This window comes from Atheta coriaria, unplaced genomic scaffold (assembly GCF_025399875.1).
Source record: "Atheta coriaria isolate IRGN ID8LTWV9N9 unplaced genomic scaffold, Caltech_Dcor_3.1 hic_scaffold_3_pilon, whole genome shotgun sequence".
Taxonomy (NCBI): domain Eukaryota; kingdom Metazoa; phylum Arthropoda; class Insecta; order Coleoptera; family Staphylinidae; genus Dalotia; species Dalotia coriaria.
In genome coordinates this window covers 90,607-111,039 of record NW_027045445.1, presented here as the reverse complement: position 1 = coordinate 111,039, position 20,433 = coordinate 90,607, and the positions used below count along the sequence as shown (strand labels likewise).

General features: G+C 32.1%; 2 protein-coding genes and 2 long non-coding RNA genes across 4 annotated transcripts; 2 read left to right on the top strand and 2 right to left on the bottom strand.

The window, feature by feature from the left end:
• Window positions 1-90: 90 nt before the first annotated feature.
• On the bottom strand, window positions 91-923 carry MED9 (mediator complex subunit 9). Its single transcript, XM_065299895.1, has 4 exons — window positions 851-923; window positions 638-760; window positions 425-530; window positions 91-308 (listed from the first exon to the last, which is right to left on the bottom strand). The coding sequence occupies exons 2-4, from the start codon at window positions 742-744 to the stop codon at window positions 165-167; spliced, it is 357 nt and encodes a 118-aa protein (XP_065155967.1). The 5' UTR covers window positions 745-760; window positions 851-923; the 3' UTR covers window positions 91-164.
• A 116-nt stretch (window positions 924-1,039) lies between these two features.
• On the bottom strand, window positions 1,040-8,757 carry LOC135789846 (uncharacterized). The gene is made up of 2 exons (XM_065299894.1): window positions 8,031-8,757; window positions 1,040-2,046 (listed from the first exon to the last, which is right to left on the bottom strand). Exons 1-2 carry the CDS (start codon window positions 8,347-8,349, stop codon window positions 1,787-1,789), a joined length of 579 nt encoding a protein of 192 aa, XP_065155966.1. The 5' UTR covers window positions 8,350-8,757; the 3' UTR covers window positions 1,040-1,786.
• A 2,892-nt stretch (window positions 8,758-11,649) lies between these two features.
• On the top strand, window positions 11,650-12,204 carry LOC135789883 (uncharacterized). Its single transcript, XR_010547678.1, has 2 exons — window positions 11,650-11,842; window positions 11,904-12,204. It is a non-coding gene; the product is annotated as an uncharacterized lncRNA (long non-coding RNA).
• Window positions 12,205-17,533: 5,329 nt separating this feature from the next.
• LOC135803999 (uncharacterized) lies at window positions 17,534-18,333 on the top strand. The gene is made up of 2 exons (XR_010550952.1): window positions 17,534-17,774; window positions 17,850-18,333. It is a non-coding gene; the product is annotated as an uncharacterized lncRNA (long non-coding RNA).
• The last annotated feature ends 2,100 nt before the right edge of the window (window positions 18,334-20,433 follow it).

Sequence of the window (20,433 nt, the reverse complement as noted above, 5' to 3'; positions counted from 1 at the left end):
TTAAATCATGCTCTTCAGCAAAATTTTTACTTTTGGTTAACAGTGACGCCGTAGCACGTGCAGCTTCCCTGATCGGACCTGACTGACTCAGACGCTTTACGAGCTCTTCATTATTAGCCAAATATTTAAGTAACAATCGTATCATGCTTATTTTTCAAATTAAATTAACAATTTTCACGTTTAATGTCAAAGGCGAGGTAGCGGTATTTTTGGAGAAGTTCTTGCTTTAGTTTAAGCTGTGTTTTGAGTGATTCTAGGTGTTGAAGTTGTTGCTCTTTGCTGAATTCAATTCCAGGTAATTGTTTGATCTATGAAACAAACATTTAAAATATTTTTATGACTTTTATCAACTCATGCAAAAGTAAGCTATGAACTCCTCAAATACATATGCATAAATCCCAATGCAAAATACAATAATCAATACCTGGGTTCTTGTTTGTTCCAAACGTTTCTGCAGTTCTAACACTTTCTGTGAGCAGTCTTGTGATTCTCTGACTTTGACTGTATTATCGTGATGATCTTTTTCCACACTGTAATAAGTCATACAAGTATACATCGTTAAATATAACCAGCATACCTTGTCAATACTAGTAAATAAAGTACAACACATCAATAGTTATGCAATGAAAAGACGTACCCGCGGATTATTTCATAAATCACTGGAAGAATTTCAATGTTGAGATCATCAACAGTCAATTTGGTTGTTGGCTGCACATTCGCTGCGCTCGAGTCGACAACCTCCATTATAAGCGATGCATTTCTGCAATAAACATCAACTCGTCACAGATTAAACAAACACTGCCTAGTGAGGATAAGCGAGATATAAAATTGATTAAAAATAGACAAATACCTTGGCACTGACAACACTGATAAAAAGGTTATGGCACAGCGCAGCGCGTAAACGAATCGAAGAAACGCGACGACGAAATGTAAAGCTAAGTTACCACAAGTATCAACTTATATAAAGCTTACGTATAAACACCACGAACACAAAGACAATAAAGGTAAAGAAGTTAGGAAAGATGAAAACAAGGTGCTATATTTTTAAATAATGTCATTTATTAAATAATTATTACAAATTACATTATTAAAATTACTAATTGCACATAAATAAATATAAAATAAATACTTAACTAGCGTAAATAGCTTATTTTTCAAGTTTATTATTAATTAATTGTATTCATATAACAATTTAATTTTTTTGCGTTTTTGATTTATAGCATTATTAAAAAATTCCAAAAATATACAAAAACATGATAAATCGTATAAAATTGAGCGTTTGGTTCGTTTTTATTTCGTTCTTTTGTTCAAGTTTTAAAAATTTTATTTGCTACAGCAGAAAATAAATAAATAATCTTAAAATCTAAATGTTCATTTAGAGTGCGCCTTTCCTTAATCAATGGCAAGAGTTTTAACCGTTAGTTAAGTTCCATCTTTCTTCATATGTTTTGTTTAAGCATTTTTTGTAACTAAATCTTTGTCATTTTGTTTCTACATTTTGTTATTTTTGTTCGTTTGTATTTTATCAATAATATTTTCGTTATTTTTGGACATAGTGACTATTTTCATCTTTCAACATCAAAGCAGCGTTCAAAACTTACATTTTCTTCATTACATAACTCACAACTTGATACAATAACTAGATACCTACTACCAATCCTAAGCAATTATTATAAAAGTGTAACTTTGGTTGCCTATTATATATGTTTTTAATATTTTTGTTCGTTTTGGTTATGTTTTGAGAAGAAAATAAAGTTTTGCGTGCCGCTTCGTCTCGAGAGTAGATTTAATGTTCGCCGCCGCCCTTAAGACCCATGGTAGCTGCGAAGAGCGCAAAGAAGAAGCCTGCCAAGCCTGTCGCTCCTGTTAGTAACACCAAACCGCCGATTAGGATTGGTACCAGCGTGAAGAACTTCAGTTTGTAGGCGAGTAACAGAGGCAGCATGTATTTCTTATACTTTTTGTAGTATTTATTCTTTTCTCGGCCTTCTTCCACTTCATTTTCGAGGTCTACGCGACCAATACGGCTTATGCTGTTTGCTGATTCTAAAACAAATAAAAAATGTATAAATAAAAATTATGTTTAAAGTGCTAGAAAGATAAAAGTAAACATTTGTACAAAGGCGTTCCGAAAAAATAATGTTGCAGTCTAAAGACCATAAAATAGTATTCAACAAAATACCGAATATCATTTTAATTAGTAAAACCACAAAAATTAGCAAAAAAATCTTAATTTTATTAATAATAATGCGTTCTGCACTAAAAAACAATTAATTGCAGATTACTCTAACATAGAATTCAATTTATACTTTCAAATTTAGACCGGTCTAATTTACAAACACGATCTACTATTATTCCAACACACAAACAAACTAATCTACAAATAATATTACGTTCCACTTTGAATGTACTGCGTATATTATTACTCAAATTAGCTATTCTACATTTGTGATTCTAATTAAATTTTTAATTTATTTCTTATAGGTTTATAACTAGGTAGCGCGCATCTTTACATTGATGTATATTTATAAGTTTTTGTTTTATTCGTTTCTCCAATTGTTTTTCTAAACATACGAATGAATTTATTTGCGTACCGTGTGTTTTGTGGCGCATGATAAATAAAATTTGCGGTGCTCATTGCGGTAGCACGTCCTCGGCATTCGTATAAATCACAACTCTTCAAATTGAATTTGAATGGCTTTTTGATCAATTTAATAAATTCCTTCTTACATCGTAGAAATTTCATGCGTTGGGAATCGATTTATTATGGGAACATGAAATAAAAACATTCACAGATAGACCAATATTGTGTTTTACGGGCATATAAACTTATCTTAGTTGTTTTTTTAACAAGATAAGATAAAATTTATTTCCAGCAAAACGCATTGCCGCCGCTGCTATTGCAACAAATTAAAAAAAAAACATTTAAAGGACGTATAGTATATATTTGCCCCTATATCGCGTCCGAGATGGTCAAATAAACCAACAAAATGAGCTATAAACTGCACTAATGCATATTAAACACAACCAATGAATATCTAATGATAACGCAAACACATGCGCTCAGGAATTGTGCATGTAATTACCATCAAAGATCTCTTCAGAAACGCTACGATTGTCAGACAAACGACGGCAATAAGCAATAATTTATATTGTGCTGCGGGAGCGGAATCTCCACATCTATTCCACAAGATAAAACAATATACACAGTGTTTGCAAAATAATCCTAAAAATTAAATTTAACTAATGTTATATTAGCACGTATCGTATTTATAGAAAGTAGTATACGCAAATGAAAATAAAATAAAATGCACTATGGATACGCCAATATAATAAATAACAGACTAATATATGCTTGCGCACATTGAGTTAGTTATTTAGACGAGTAGCTCAAACCTAGACCTAGCATATTACATATTTAAATATTTATGTATTTATAGTAATGTAAGATGTATGCAGAGTTAATGATTGAATTTATGCGCGAACATTCGCATACTCGCGACGTTCAAATATTTTGAATTTCATTTGAATGAAAACCGGGTTACAACTTGCTATTTTCCTATCTTGTTATCTAGAAAATTTGATGTATGCATCTTAAATATCACATGCCATAAATAATATCTTATTTATTATTGTTTTATATAAAAATACTACTTATACATCCGGAATCATGATGATTAATGCGTTGATAATTTAATAGATTGGATTCCTATCAGTATTTACTAATTAATTAATAGAATGAATTTAAATCTAATTGAATTTGTCTTTAATTATCACTTTGTTTCTTTGGGTTTTATTTTACTGTTTATTTGTTGTTAAATTTGTGATTGTAGGAAAGGAATCGAGTCAAATGATGATTGCGTTTTTATTAGTGTCTATTACAATAAATAATGAACGCAGGATGTGTACAGGAAATTCTTTTTTTGTGGAAAATTGCTTCTGGATAATAATTTGCTTAGATTTATAACATCATGAATTTTATTGTGACATAAATACTCAAATCAAAAGAAGTAAATAAAGAGAAAAGAATTATTTGTTGAATTTCGCGTAAAATACTAAAAAATATACAAAAAGTGAGGAGGATATAAAAAAATTCCAAAAATAGAAAAAGTATTATTAGTTGCCTACTCATAGAAATTTAACACGATAGCGTAGAAATTGAAAATTAGAACTTTCTGTGTTTACTTTGCAATTGGACTACTTGATAATCAATAATTATGTTACAATTGAAGGATGCAAACCTTTAATAACTGACCTGTAAACATAACCTTCCCATTCTTACAGTAACCTTTATCATTAAAACATGGCTAGAACAACTTTGTATGCAAATTAAATTATACACCACAACTTTACCATTTGCGTAACACCAAAAAAATTAAATATGTAAACACTATGAAATACGTTGCTCTATAATAAATAAAATTGTGCCAAGCACCTAAGAAAAATGTTAGTTTCGTACAGCGTAATTACATCGATGGGAATTATGCAAATTAGAAGGTGCTCGCTGAACTTGCTACACTTTCGTGTACTCAATGGAATGTTAAGTAACTAAACAGCTGAATGGCTGTATGACTAAACCGACAGAACTGCGGCGGAACTGCGGAACAACAAATTAATGCACTACCCGAGTGCCCGACAAAACACTTGAGAGCAAACATTATTAACAATTATGTGTTGTAATAAAAATTCTTTGGTGTTTCCTAATGCGCGTTATTTTCGTGTCTGGCGTTTTGTGTTTTACATTTACGTGCAACAATTTGAGGAAGCGTGTTATGATTAGCCTAGTTTTATAATTTTCATCGTTTTCATTCGGGTTAAGGTTATGTTTATGACTTTTTTAGAAGCTTAAAACAATTGTTTTCATTTCTATTCAGTGAAACTAAAATATATGTAATATGTTGTGAACTAAAAGCACTATAAATAAAAAAATATATAAAAAATATTGCCACAATGCAAATTATAATTTATATTATTATAAAATTTTATATAAATACTTATTTTCGGTGCAAATCGAGCATTTTCATTAAGCATATATTTAAACCGTAATAATCTTAACCTACAAAATAAAATAACAAATAATACGTTGATATCTTAATTTTTTATTTAATTTTATGCTAGTTGGATAGTTGGATAATATTATAACATTAATAGCTATTTGTTTTATTATTTAATAATTTTACCATGAAGAAAAAAGAAACAATACAACATTTAATCCAACTAGCATAACCCAGCAAGACGCCAAAACGCTAAGAAAGATATCCGGCGCGACGCCGCTACGAACACCACTGCGCATTTCTAAACGCCAGTTATGAGAGGTGTACAGTTAGTTAATTATTCTGATGATTTTCCTCCTAAAAGTTTATTGTGCGTGCGTGCCATTATCGCGGCGCGCTACCGACTGTGTCCAATGCTTCAAATAAAATTTAAACAAACCAGCTTAGCGCACAGCTTACACGTTATGTTTTAAAATATACAATGTAAAATTGTTATGTTAAATTAAATAAGTAAATATTTAGCAAAAAATGAAGCAAAAACCTTCAAAATTAAATGTAGTAAAAAATAGGTTAACTAACGGTTCAAAAGTAACCTAACCTAAAATATCTTTCAATATTCTAACTGTAAATCTTGTAAATTTATTGGTTTATTCTATTTCCATATCTAAAAACTTAATTTAAACATAAGTAAATCATTAAAAAGAAATAAAATTTAAAGTGGCAACTAATACAACTAAATAGATAAGCTTAAGTGACATAACCTACATAATAAGAGTGAAGCAGTGATGAAACACAATATGGCGTTGTTGGAATAGCATTTTAATATCATAAAAGATCAGTTAAAGTGTGAGTAAAAAATGAAAAGCGACGATGACTCGATTGCCACCTTTCAGCATTCATACATTAACATTTAATGGTTTATAACCTCGCGACGCGAATTGTTTGAGATTCCTTGACGAACCGATAATCTCGACGCCGGCGACGACTACAACGCCATATGGTGTACGGAAGAATTTATATTGCACACTATACAGGATAATAGAAACAATTATAAATTATGTAAAATTATGGTATGTAGTAAAATATTTTTGTTCCGGTTGCGCAAAAATTTAATTTTTGAGAAAATTTTACTTTTAAGGCATAAATATTGTTCATTTTATTAAATTAACATTAAAAATGCTAAAAATAAAATATTTACATTCTGATATAAATATATCGCCGAAATAGTTTATAAATTGATACTAACTGAATAAATCTTTAATTAAACACTCTCTTAAAGCATTTAAACGACGCCAGAAATGACACCGTGTGAAGTATAAAATTCTCAACGTATCGTAAGTTTTTAACGTTCTAAGAATATTTGCAATAATTCTAATTCACATTTATCGCACGATAAATTCGAAGTAAAACCACGCAAGTTGTACTAATAGATAAAAAGCAACTCAGCGCGGTCAATACTCATCATTAACGTTAACTGATAGACTTATAGGTTATTTACCAACGTACACGCTGGATTTTTCGTTTTCAACTCTTAGGAATTCTGTTTTGTGTGCAGAAACAGATGTTCGTGCTAACAGTCTCAACGCGCTTTACGCATTACGATTAGACAATTGCTAATGGCGGCCAGTGCATGTCATGGCGTCTCGTCTACCTACCGCATGAGAAACAAAACACAATCGTGCCCACGTTGAAAGGCTTCTATAATAATTCACGTACATTTAATATTATTGTTTCTTATTGAATTTATCACAACACTCTGTATAATACGAGTGAGTAACGGCCAACTTTTCTAACAGTTCTTTCAGCCATCAGCGTGGACTCGACCGGACTTGAAGCTCTAAGCTCAAAGTCGCTGCGTTGTGCGAATTTCAGAAGAGGACGCGATGCGCACGCTCATTGTGCTTGTTAATTAAAATGTTTAATTGTGCGACACGCGGTAATGTTGATAACAGACGCGTCTTGCTGCAGGAATAATGACTTGAATGTAATTCGCATTTATAAATGTGTGTTTTGTTTGAAGCGATTTACGTTTGAATGAAATTTGAGGTTAGTTGGTGTCCGCGCATGCGCATTGCTCATTAGATGCTATTAGTTTTACGATTGGCGGATCTGCAGATGAATATTAGTCGTTTATGCCCGCGCATCACATTTCCGATCGGCTTTTACAAAATGGCCGATGAAAGGAAATCGCTAATGGTTGCCAGTCGATCTCGATCTCGATCCACAAAACATATTTTCACATTATACTCATCTACATATTTATTACCATTTAACATACCAAGTGTATCAAAAACAAATTTACCTCTATTTAATCATCAACAACATAAGTTACCAATAAATTAATTTTTTAATAAAACAAATTATATTTTAAAAAAAATTGTTTTTGTGCATAATATAAATTGATAGTATATGAACTTATTCCGGATATGTTATTATCAAATGTAGAATGAATTTCACCTGTGCATATATATTATGATTAGCGACGAGTGTTCATGAAACGTGAAATGGATCACAGCTCGGCCCACAGACGTCGACAACATGAAAACAACATAGAACAATTCGCGACGCGGATCGATTTTTCCTCGAATCGTATCATGTTGATTTCTACCAAGAAAATAACGCTAGCAACATTGTTTTTACGTCCCATTAAACATAAACGACGCTTTTCTATAAGTCGCGTCGTTTATTTTCTTCTTTATTTTATATTTGCAGTTACAAACACATAAAAATATATATTTTGAAGTTTTATCATAAAAATGCACTCAACATTTTCTTTTATCTTTTAAGGTCAAGAGGTAAATTTTTTATAAAAGTGCAAAACAGTAATTACTAAGACTCAGTTCGTTGATTTTTATTTTCTGCTTCTGTTTAATACGTTCTTGTGTTATAAATTGCTTTGATCTTTAGTTCCGCAAACCCATAAACCCCTAATAAACATTGCTGCAATTTACAGCCTGGTTTAAATCGCGTTGCAATTACATAATTACTTTATTTTCTTCATTTTATTACTTTTTTGATTTATTTCAGTAAAATTACCTTGATTCATTGGTATCCGACTATCAGCATCCCAACTAGAAAGCCGACTGGGCACCATACGCCATTCACCCCCATTTTGCCACATCCTTGACGAAGTGGCCATGTTTGAACTGGGCGCATGTAGCGCTTTAGCGCTCCTCGCCGATAGAGGGGCAACTGTCGTCGCTGGTGACACCGCATGATGATAACTACCACTTGTCGTGGCAGTCCCCTTAGCGTCGTTATCAACAAAATGTGTCACCGTCGTCGCCGCCATTGCAAATGTTAACAGCAATGGCGTCACTGCGATAAGACCCGCGATTCGATACACTCCGTACATTTTTATAATCAGAATGTCAAAAATATGAATAAAATTAAAAAGTCACTGCCGAAATATCAAGCACGATTAACTGACGTGAGGGCACTGCGTTGTGCGCATCGATGAGTTGCGAACTGAAGAAAGGCTGCGCGTTTGTTTCGGTGCTTAGCACGGTTGCTAAGCGACTGACACCGGCCGAACACGAACGACCGTTGAAAAACCACCGATGCGTCGTTGTTCACACAAAATATATTGAAAACATAAAATCCTCAAGTGCCAAATGCGTCCTTTATTTATATCAATTTTATATTTAACTGTTCACACTTTTTTACAAACTTATTAAAAATATTTATTTTAATGTGTATAAAAAAAATATTGAGAGCGATGTGTACGCTCACAACGACGCCGAGGAACTGATACGCTACCGGGGTCGTGATAAGCTTATTAAAACATCGTCGGCGAGAGTCGCTTCCTTCCTACTACCATCACCTACCTACTACCATTTCTTCTTCTTCTTCTTGTGCTCTGCGAATATAGTTCAATGCGCGTTCAATGTGTTACTGTCGAACCGCACCGCACTGGGGCGCAGACAAAGATGGCGCGACGAATATAGATATTAAATTCGCGGTGGCCGCACGAAAAACGAAAGATTAGGCCTGGTGCGTTTTACTTTTTCCGTTTCGGCGCACGAGACGGCCCCGCTTCGCTTAATTCGGCCAAACACCGAGAGTTGAAAACAATAGAACACATTTTTTGCACAAAACGCTATAACTTACCTTTTAAGAAAGAAAAAAATCACACACATACAAAAATAAGGTTATGTTTAGCACCTGCAACTAATGCATACGTTCACATAGCGGCATCTACATTATCGATATTACAGTTTCCTATAATGTATATTTTACTACTTGTCAATTTAATGTAACATTTAGTATTTCCTCAATTCACGCATGACTTCGCACTTTGTGAGGCCGAAGAAGCACTGCCGATGTCCGAGCAGGTTACGGTAGGACGAACCCTGCAATTTTTGCGGTCGTCCATGTTGCCTGTTTATTTTTCTATTCCAATTCGGGCCCCCATCATATACTAGTATAGTATTATTATGTTATAGTTTATAGCGGCCATTAGCGGCATATCGAACAATCGACAATCGACGAACCGCATCGATAGTCGAGTAATTCCTATCGTTGGGCGTCTAATACAAAGGTCGCATATTTACGCAAAAATATTATACGTGTAATTTGCAAGCGATAGACGAATTGAAGACATTGAAGACAATTACTTGGATCGTTGCGACGCATAATTATTGTCGCAATGAAGAAGTCCGCGATTCGCAATTAGCAATCCTTGCTTCGATGCGGATGTGCGTAAAACGGGCGCCAGTGAAAATATTTTAACCTACATCTGAATGTCTTCTGTCGCACGCGTTTAAATAATATAATTGGTTTGCTTTTTGTGCGGCATTCTCATAGAAGTGAAAATGATTATTTGCAGGGATCATTCCCAGTGATGCCATCTGTAAAAATAATTTAAAGTAAAATTTAATTTGCAATTAAAGTTTACAATTTTCATGGTTTGTAGAAGAAGTATTGGTTTTCAAAGTGGTAATGCGTGAATTTTATAAATTTACTTGCGAGATGGGGTTTTTGTATTGACATGTAGCTAACAGTTAATTAGTGCAAATTGAGTATGTGTCAAGAGTAATATCTATAGATGAAGAAGACACGTGTATAAATAAGTACGAGTACATAAAAATGTAAGGTTGCATGCAACAAGCCACATAAATTACATATTAATTGGTATGTAACCAGGTAGCTACGAGGATACCATAGCTATGGTGTTGATGTTTATTGCGTGTTTGCATCTTGTAAGGTAATCGCCAACATAAAGTTAAACACCATTGATATGATATATTGAGTTTGACAAGTATTGCATGCAAATTGCACATGCAAAGCTGTTTTTGTAAGATTTACATTAAAAATCAATGAGTTACGCCCTCTAGTGGGAGTAAATTGAGTAACATATGCAGTTCTGCCACCAATGCAACAGGTGCACTATCTAACTATTTTTAACCTACAAATTATATTAAAATAGTAATAAATAAATATATAACAGGTGTATTTCTCTTTGCTCTTCTGAAACTATAAAATTAATGGGTGGTACTTTTGTTTTCAACTTAGTGGTAATTGATTTTTCGCTTCTTTTATTTCTTGTTGTAAGAGATAGATGGGCAAAGATTGATTAGTTTTTAATTGGTACGTAGAGTAACCAAAACCGCAAAGTTGCCCAAGCACGTTTGTTAATAACACTTTTTTCAAATTTCAATGAAGCGTCAAGCCTAACCTCAAAATATAACGTCATAGCACATCTTCTACCTACACACTCCGCAGCATTCATGATATGCTTGTTTTGGACCAAATTTAAGACCAACGCAACAAAAAAAATTATTAATAAGACATAATCATAGCGTTAGTGAAGGAACATTGCTCGCATCCATTCTCGCTTCTAGCTAATACAAATACCAGTAATCGACATTTTTTTTCTAATGCATTTTTTTCGGTTTGACGTTATGCGATGTGACTTAAAAAGCTCTTTCTTTAGGCCACCAGTAAAAGTCAAATGCTTAAAGTAACTTTGCAAGTATGGTAAACATAAAAGTAGATTAGGAGGGCTAATTTGTGAAATTTTCTCTTTTAATCTAATAATTTCGGTGTCCAAAATTGTCGGACACGAAACGACAGCGAGCAAAATTAGGAATGAGGAAGCGTGCGAAGACGTGTGCATCGTGTTCAACAAGCTAATTGTTACAATTGTTGCAACTAGTAACCAAATTCTACATTTTTAACATTAAAAGACTTAAAATGAACAGATTTCTAAATCTAACAACAATCATAAAAAAAAGTTTACGTAGGTATAATTAATCATTAGTTATGAGGTATTTTTTCTGCAAATTTTGGTGCTTGGTCGTAATATTTTTATTAATTAACAATTTTGTAACCGTTTACTTTAATTGTTAATTAAATATTGTATTTATAAATAAAAAATGTGTTTTGTTTCTTGCAATAGAAACCCAAAGTAGAGTAAATCTAATTGAAACAATGTTATGTTGTATAATTAAAACAAATTAAACCTGGATAAGAAGAAAATTAACTATAAAACTTGATGTTTAAATATTTAGCTGTTTCAAGTCGTAAGAAATTAGTAATTTGACGGTAAATGGAAAATTTAAAAAAAATAATAACAAAACATTCGGTCATTTTCGCTACGCGTTATGTTCGTGTGAGTTCGTGTAACCTACGTCACACTGAACCTCAGCACATAACTTCAATGCAAAAATACTTCACTTGTGATTAATATCATTTATAATGCATGCAAAATCATCAAAGAATTACTCAACCAAGAAGCACGTAATTACTCGGTATCAAGACAATTTATCTAACGATCGCACGTGTGAAGATAAATCTAATTAATTGTGTTTATCATTTTTTCATCAAAGTCGATAATGATTATAATTGTAAGTAAATAAAACCTTCCTACTGCAAGGTATTGCAGTTTCTTGTTGCACAATTTTGTAGAGCAGACTGGTGACCAGACACCATGACCTCTTGTCACTCAACGGATCATCTAAGTTTAACATGGTCTCACTATGATGATCTCTTAGAAAATTGCAGATAAACAAGCAGCAACTGGGAGCGAAGAAGCAGGAAAAACAAAAGAGTACAAGAGTTTACGACGCCGTTCACATCCTTGTCACATCTGATTGGATGATAAGCAATTAACTGCAAATTGTGTACAAAATCACGTAAAATTTTGATTTAATATTTATTATTTTCAACAAGTGGACAAAATAGGAAGTATAAAAAAAAGTAATAAGTATCTACTTAACCTTAGCCCACGATAAGTCAAATACCAACTAACTTTCTTATGTAAACACTTGTCGCACACGCGCATGTGTCTGACCATGTCTCTATTAATTCGATTGCGCGTTATAGCTACACCATGACGAATTCAATTATTCCATCTTGGGCCGTCCGCCGTCCGTCTCGCTTTATTCGCTTGGTCATTACGGTAGGCAAGCGTCCGTTCTGGATGCCGTTATCCTGGCGACGACCCAAGAAATAACCGACATTCAACCAACACATTTGTCATTCAATCGTTTGATTCCATCGATCAGTTCAACGCTAAACGAGAACTGCAGATACAGAAGTGATTTAGTTGTAATATTTAGGTGTACGAGTATGATGGTTATCTGCGTCTCGTGCTGATTATTAATTTGAACAATTTTGAACGAAATTGGCCGAAACGTACAAAAAACAGTTTTGGAATATAAATCACCTCTAAATAAATTCCTATTTATGTAGGATTAGCTAAAATATTTTATCATTAATTAAAACTGAAGATTCTTGACTCTATTAAGTCATGTTATGTTATAGGTCTGATTACGCTGACCAAACAATGAGGTAACGTCCAAAAAATGTATCTAACGCATAAATATTAATTAGATTTGTAGCTAAAATTTACATTTTATAATGTTTTATATTTATTGCCTCATGTATTGCTTTATTATGTGTTTATTATGCGCGCTTGCAGAATTTAGTAAACCGCTTAAACATTACTGAAATTTAAAGTTGGTCAGCGTAAACAACAGCCACAAGTTATTGTACTGGTGCTAAGTTATTCAAACTTAACTTGAGTTTACACTGAGTAGGTACAAGTCAAAATATTCTACTTTCTGCGAGCGATATGTGATGTTTTGTGTGACTTAAGTCGAGCGCGCACGCGTGTATCGCTTCGTTTCCTACTAAAAATGCATTGGAAATTACAAATTAAGTGTAGTATAGTAACGTACATATCGTAGTATAAATCGTAATATAAGTTGACTTAAGTTGAGTCAAGTCCAAGTTTAAGTTCAGCGCGGATTTGCGTAATCAGACCGTTCCAATGGTCATTTTTCATGTTTTAGGATTGAGGATGATTATTGAACAAACAATAATTTAAACAAAGGAATAACAAAGCATGTGGATAGATGTGATATATCTATAGATGCTAGAGATATAAATCAATTTGATTGTTATTCATGAGTTATTAATTATTAATTTCATAATTAATGCCCAAAAGTTTTCTGAAATACACCAAATAATCAATGACTTCATTAACTTATATATCATATAACCATATAAGTGATATTAACGATTTCTTCAGGAAATAAATTAGTAGTAAATGTGGAATTGTTAATAACTAAACGAAAAATAATAAGGTTTTCATAATTTTAACTTTGTACGATAAAAAATTTAATTCTCAATTGATGATATAATTATAATATTTGTCTAAGTAACTTTCTAGTAACTGATTATTTACCCAAGTATAACATTGAATGTCACTCGAATTGAAATTCAATTAAAATTATAGTTTTGTATAAATTACTGAAAAACTCTCTTATTCATAAGAACGATTTTTACATATATTCAATTAGTATTTTATTCTGAAACAAAATGTATAAATATTTAATTATATACTATTTTTACTTGCATGTTATACCACAATTCCTTTCAATTTGCTTTTTACTATAAATAAATACAATTTTGTATTATTCTCACTTATTTTTGATGCATAGACATAAAACTATTTTGATTCTACCTTAATTTATTTAATTAGTAAATTAGTATTATGAATTAGTGCGTTAATTACGTTAAAATTATTTGTTTACTACAACAATCATATAACTCAAACGAAAATACCGTAATGTTAACAATAATTAATAATTAAATAGAATTTATTATTATATCAATAGAAAGTATCATCAAGAGCAACTGTCAAAAGTAATAAAGTAAATAACTTAGTTGATACTCGTAACGAGGTAATAACAATTGAAAAATTCATTTTTCTTCTTCACTGTGAATTTTCTATCACTTATTGTGATTTGCCGATAAAATAGAGCAGAATGAACGTGGAATCTTGAAAGTCGATTTAATAAACATCTCAAGATTTCTATAAATATCTATGAGGAGTAGTACAAATCAATGATTTCACTATTTATTCAATATTTTCCAGAAAAATACATTAAATTTACGCTATAAATTGAATTTATTACCGATTAGCTCCAATTCGTAATATTAAATAATTCATCAGGTAATAATATGGCAGATATCTAATAGTTAATGATCTTATGAAATTAATTATAAGTATATTATTCGGCGAGAAACCGTTAAGTACGAGTACCCTCGAAAATATCAAAATCACTTTATTATTCAAATTAGCTGTTAAAAAGCATAAAATTAAAATTGGAACTATATTTAACTAAATTGTTATGGATAGATTTCCTTAGCATAGGTTAGGTTAGAAAGTACAAAATTTCCCGCAATTATAAGAAGCAGTAATAGTATTTTGTTATTTCATTTAATTAGTTGAAGATCTGTGCTTCAATTGTTTCAATTTCATGGCGAGAATGTAAAATAATTAATGCTAATGCATGACTGATGTATGCTTCGATTTGATGAGATATTAATTTCTATTGAATTGCCGAGAGCGCGCTAAATGGAACATGAGGAAACATAAAGTCTGAGATGAAGATGCAGAAAATTTGGTCAAGAATTAACCCGACAAGATGATGAAAGTTGAAGAAATCATCTCGAGCCAATGTAAGTCAAAGATGTTTTAAAGGAAATGCAGAGCAGGTTGCACACACTCGTAGTGCAAGTTGCTGAGTTAATGATGTTACCAATGTAACCTACATGATTTGACTAAGATACCTGAATGCGTGTTTGACAGTGACGAAAAAAGTGACTGATAATAGAGACTAAAGATGTGATGAAGAGGAGAAGCAGAGAAAATGAGAACTAGGAAGACGCGCAATAGACATATGGCATTGTTAACTTTTCATTACATATGTTATTTTCATCTTACTATCGGTAAACGTTTTGCGATTTAGTGTTCACTCATAGCAAGAAAAATTCGAAGATAAAATGAAAACAGATGTTGCGAATGTGCTTTAAGCAAATTTTAGAATTTGATTCTACAATCATATTGCATGTCAAGCAAATTCTTTAAAATACACTTTACTTGACAATAAAATTACCCAATTTCTCGCTAATCAATCAAAAAAACAATTATTTGAATTATGCTCCAAAAATCTTCTATAAAATAATTATAACAACAGGATTCAAATCTTAACTTTGTAAGTAAAACTGTACAACATTCTTCAGTTTCCAAAAAAATGTCTCCGAGAGCAGTTAAGTTACCAACTCGTAAAGTCTGTATTAAATTACTTATTTTAGAAATGCTAAATTTATATTGCGCATTTGCTACAATTGCTTATAACGTTCAGAACGGAATAAGTTTGAGTACTAATAAAATTAATACGTGGTCAAGTATGAGTATAATATCCGGCGTAAGAAATTTAACCAACAGGTGCACTAATTTCAGATAGCATTGATAATTCGCCGGTTTACAACCAAGATGAGAATGTTAAAAAAGAAGAGAATCGAGTAACAACAAAAGAAATTAATCAGATTGAAAAATTGACAAAACGTGATGAACGATGGGCAACCAGTGAGAATTCTGGGAATTCACGGTTTGATGGAGACAAATTGATGAATGGTGCGTAGAATAATCAATTATTTACTTTAATGTCTATTAGATACTATTATGTAAACTTTTAAGTTGCTTGTCATATTTTATTACAAAAATTACAAAACTCATGTTCTGCTAATTTTTTGGTTAAAATACTAAGCTATCAATAGTTTTAACCTCTTATAACCTCAATTCATATCATTTTAGATATTTCTGCGCCAAGAAAAGGCAAAGGAAATAGATATCTATGGCCTTTAGGCATTGCCATTGCAGTAACCGCAGCATCAGCCCTTGGGATGTTCATAAAAATAATATTTTCTGTAAGCATGTTATCTACAATGGTGAGTACAGCGAGCATCATCCTCTCGCTGCTATTTTCCTTCGGGAAAGGAAACTCGCACCGCCGTTTCGAAAACGCAGCGTACAACACTTACGCTGCACCAGATCAGTATTTCGCCGAGAAGCGCATGGACGCTTCGGACGCACACATTGCCGATGGAATTACACGCGATTTCACTACTGAATATGCTAATCTGCCAACCTTGTAAGTTGATGTTAATCAAGTCAATCAACTAATCTCACTGAAGAATTCAAAAGAGTAGATGCAAAGCAAAAGCGTATACGGATATAAACATACGAAATAAAATAAACCATATAAAACAAATTGGCGACATATTTGCACACTCCTCTAAACGGATTATCATCGACATCTAATTATGTGCTTAATTACCAAGCAATTTAATTGTGGGCGTTTGCGACATGGGACTTGTGACTAATCCTCCAGAAATGAAAGTATGAAATGTAGAATACCACTAAATTCGATTAATTAGATACTGATTTAATAAACATCAAAAATCAACATGGCCGACAGCTCTGCTGATTGTATTAATCTTCGTGAAGTTTTCACTCGCATCGAAGGCGTGTTTAATCATCAATTAAACGCGTATATTTCAAATGAGTAATTAATATTCACTTGTTTGAGATTAATGTACGCTCGTGGAAGATGTGACTGCGTATAACTCACTCACAATTAATCTTTGTTTGTAAATAAGTTATTGAATCCGCTAACCACGAGCACTGCAAAAAATAAAAGAATATCGAGTAAAAATCATGTACGTAGCACCATCTACAACAAACTAGAAGAACTATATTACTACCAACTTTAAAATTTTTAATTTTTAACTATTATTTCTTTGTTTTGTTGTAGTGAGTTCAGATTAAAACAATAAAAATAATAAATGTTAAAATATTTAATTAGTTTTAACTTAAAATTAATTAATATTTCAGAAAAAATTGAAATTTGATAAAAATCAGCTTTATGTTGTAAGCTATGCAACTTTAACAGCTTTTTAACATGCCCAAAACCTAATATAGTTTATAACTTATAAATTTATTATATGCTTTGAACCATCACATTTCACAAGAAATTGTTTATTGCCTCGATGATCACGTTGATCGCTTGAAAACAACTCGTTGCCGTGTTATTGTCTAATGTTTTCAATGCTTTTCATGTTAATGTTGCGGTCGTCTGTAAAAAAATCATCGTAAAGTTAAATTGCACGTAAAATCGTTCAAACTGCAATAACACACGACAAGTTTTTCATTTGATCTTCACTGTTCTGCACAGTTCCGCTCCTTGATTGTAACACTGACACAGAAATTCTGAAAATTTCTGATTTATTGCATCAAATTGCATAATAAATTGCAATCAGAATAAAACATCAAAACATTCAGTTCAAGTTGGAACTTTATATGGTTAGTTGTTGATGCAATGTCGTCCCGAAAGGTCCTTATTGTACTTTTGTGCATTTATTGTGTTTTGTGTTTATTTGTAATGGTATCAAGTGAAGAAAATGTGGATTCTTCTGAAAAAGAAAGTAATTATCAACTTGTCCAGTGTTTCTGATGGTATTTAACATTTAAATAAACATTTATTTATTTATAATTTGTAGTGTCTGGAATGTATGAGCCACGAAGAAGAAAGAAACATACGAAATATTTTGTGCCGTTGTTAACAGCTGCGCTGTTAATTAAATCAGTTTTGTTTCCGTTGGCTTTCAAATCGATGGCGATAATGGCGGGCATTTCTATTATCTTAAGCACGCTGAGTTTGTTGGTTTCAAGCATGGTTGGGTTTGCAAAAACAGCAAAAGATTCTTATCAGCATTATGCTTTAAGAAGAACACAACAAACTGCAAATGAAAAAATTCAAGAAGCAGAGGTTAATAAGGAAGACTATACGATTCAAAATGGCGGAAATGTGGCAGTTGGAACACCACAACTTGGAAATCGGATTATTTTGAGTCCTAAATTGAAAACTTTTAATGCTTACGGATATAAACATCCAAATTATATTTAATTAAAAAAATCAAATTATTTAAATGATATTAGTTGGAATATATGTTTAAAATGGTAAAATGAATAAATTATTTATTGCTTTTTAATGTTTTAAATTAATAATTTTCATATCTGTGTAGTTGTATATTATGTGTGAAGTTTAAAAAACGGTAATGAAAAATGATTCTAGTTCAATGTGTCAACGTTGTTTGCGTTATCACCCGAAAAGTTGGTTTGCCGCGCCTTGCCTTGACTTAACTTAACTTAACAAATTAAGGTTGAGCAAACAATAAGTCCTCTTCCTTCTTAGCATCATCAGCGGTGGTAATATCGAAGTAAAAAATAAAAAAATGCCAAAAATTCAAACTTGCATAATATTTTAAATTCATTGCATTAATTTATTAAACAGCATCTTTGCATATAATCTTTGTAATGTACAATTAAACTTTTTTTAAATGAATAATAGGTTTATATTTTGTAAAAATTCAAAAACAAAGAAAACTTAAATTTTTGTTCAATTGATATTTAAACAAATATTTTAAACATAATAAATATTTGAAATTTCAAGCTACTTTAAAAGATTTATTAAAAATTTTCTATCTACCGCCTGTGAGTACTTTAAATCTACCTAAATCTTTAGTTTACACAAATATTTCATATTCCAACGCAAACATTTTTTATAAATTTGTATAAATTATTAGTAAAAGAGTTCAAAGATCCGATCCGAACGGTATTGTCACACACATTTTTCTCCGACAACCAAGCATTTTTTTCAACGCTTAAAACTTTAAATATTAAAGTTTAATGCCGAAAACTACAAACGTATAAAATGCCACGCAATAATACATATACGATTCACGTCTGATTGATTATTTATTCATGGGATGCGTGCTCTTACTCACATCTCACACATCTCTACATACACAGGAGATCATGATTATAGCAGGCTTAAATATACTCAGCGGTTTTGTCATGGCATACATTTTAGGGTGGGCCGAAGAAATACTTGTGCGATGACTTTTCTTCACATTTCTCCGCATTTCTTATTCATATTCTTTCTTTTTCATTATTCATAATGTTCCATGTTCATTGGTAATACAATTATTGAATTGAGAATTGTTTTTAAGGTCGTTCAGCAATGACAATGGCAGTGACACTCAAACAATACTAAATCAACATACTTATTTCATACAATATTAATAAAGTGGTTCAATTACATGCAGAGTAATTCATTAAAATTTATTTTGCTTTTGCGTCATACAAAAAGTAATTTTTTACTGACCTAATTTTGATTAAAAATCACTTGTTTTGCCTAAAATCAGCGCATTTTCTTTTTTTCTCCTCAGATTATTTGTTTCTGCATGAATTGTGCATTTCTCCAACAGGTTGTAGACTCATTTAAAGTCAAACATTGTTTTGAACACATTTTTACCTCTTGTTTCACTTGTTTCACATCTGCTTTTAGAGGTTAATGCGCGTTGGGACGTGCGTTTAAGATGGCGGATTTCCGGAGCGTGTGCGCGCATGCAACATATGCTACCTAACAAATTGGAAACAAAACAAGAACAAAACAAATACAACCGTGACCATGCACAAATGCTTAATTGATATTCGAGCACGATCGCAATTTAACTATCAATTACAAATAGTTTTAATGATTGACTACTTGTAATAATTAATTATTTACAACAACAAAAACTCGTTAAAACTTCAAATAGCAAGTAATAAAACTTACTTTAACGCGGTAGTTACTATGGTTCACAAAGATTTTTTAGGTTAAACTGAAAATTTCACTCTGTGAAAAACTTTACCTACATTGTTTAAACAGTAAATTGTTTACGTAGTTCAATGTGTATTCGGCTTCGTTTGTGTATAATATAATATAATCTATGAGTATTTATGAGTTTTATGAATGAACGCCCAAACGCACGCATAAATGAATACGGAATGCGTAAGAATTTGGTAATTTGTCGGGCGGCTGGACGCGCCACACCGATTTCCGTGCGGTTTCTGGTTCAAGGACAAGTCGAGAGTTCACGTCTTCACGTGCGGTTTCCTCGTAAAAACCTATCAACCTACTGCCCGTTGACCGGTGCCCCGATCGACGATGCCTACGACAAGTTGATGACACAAATACAATTGATTTTTAACGAGATTTTGGTGTGAAATTTTAAATTTCAAACAGGTCCCATAGACTTT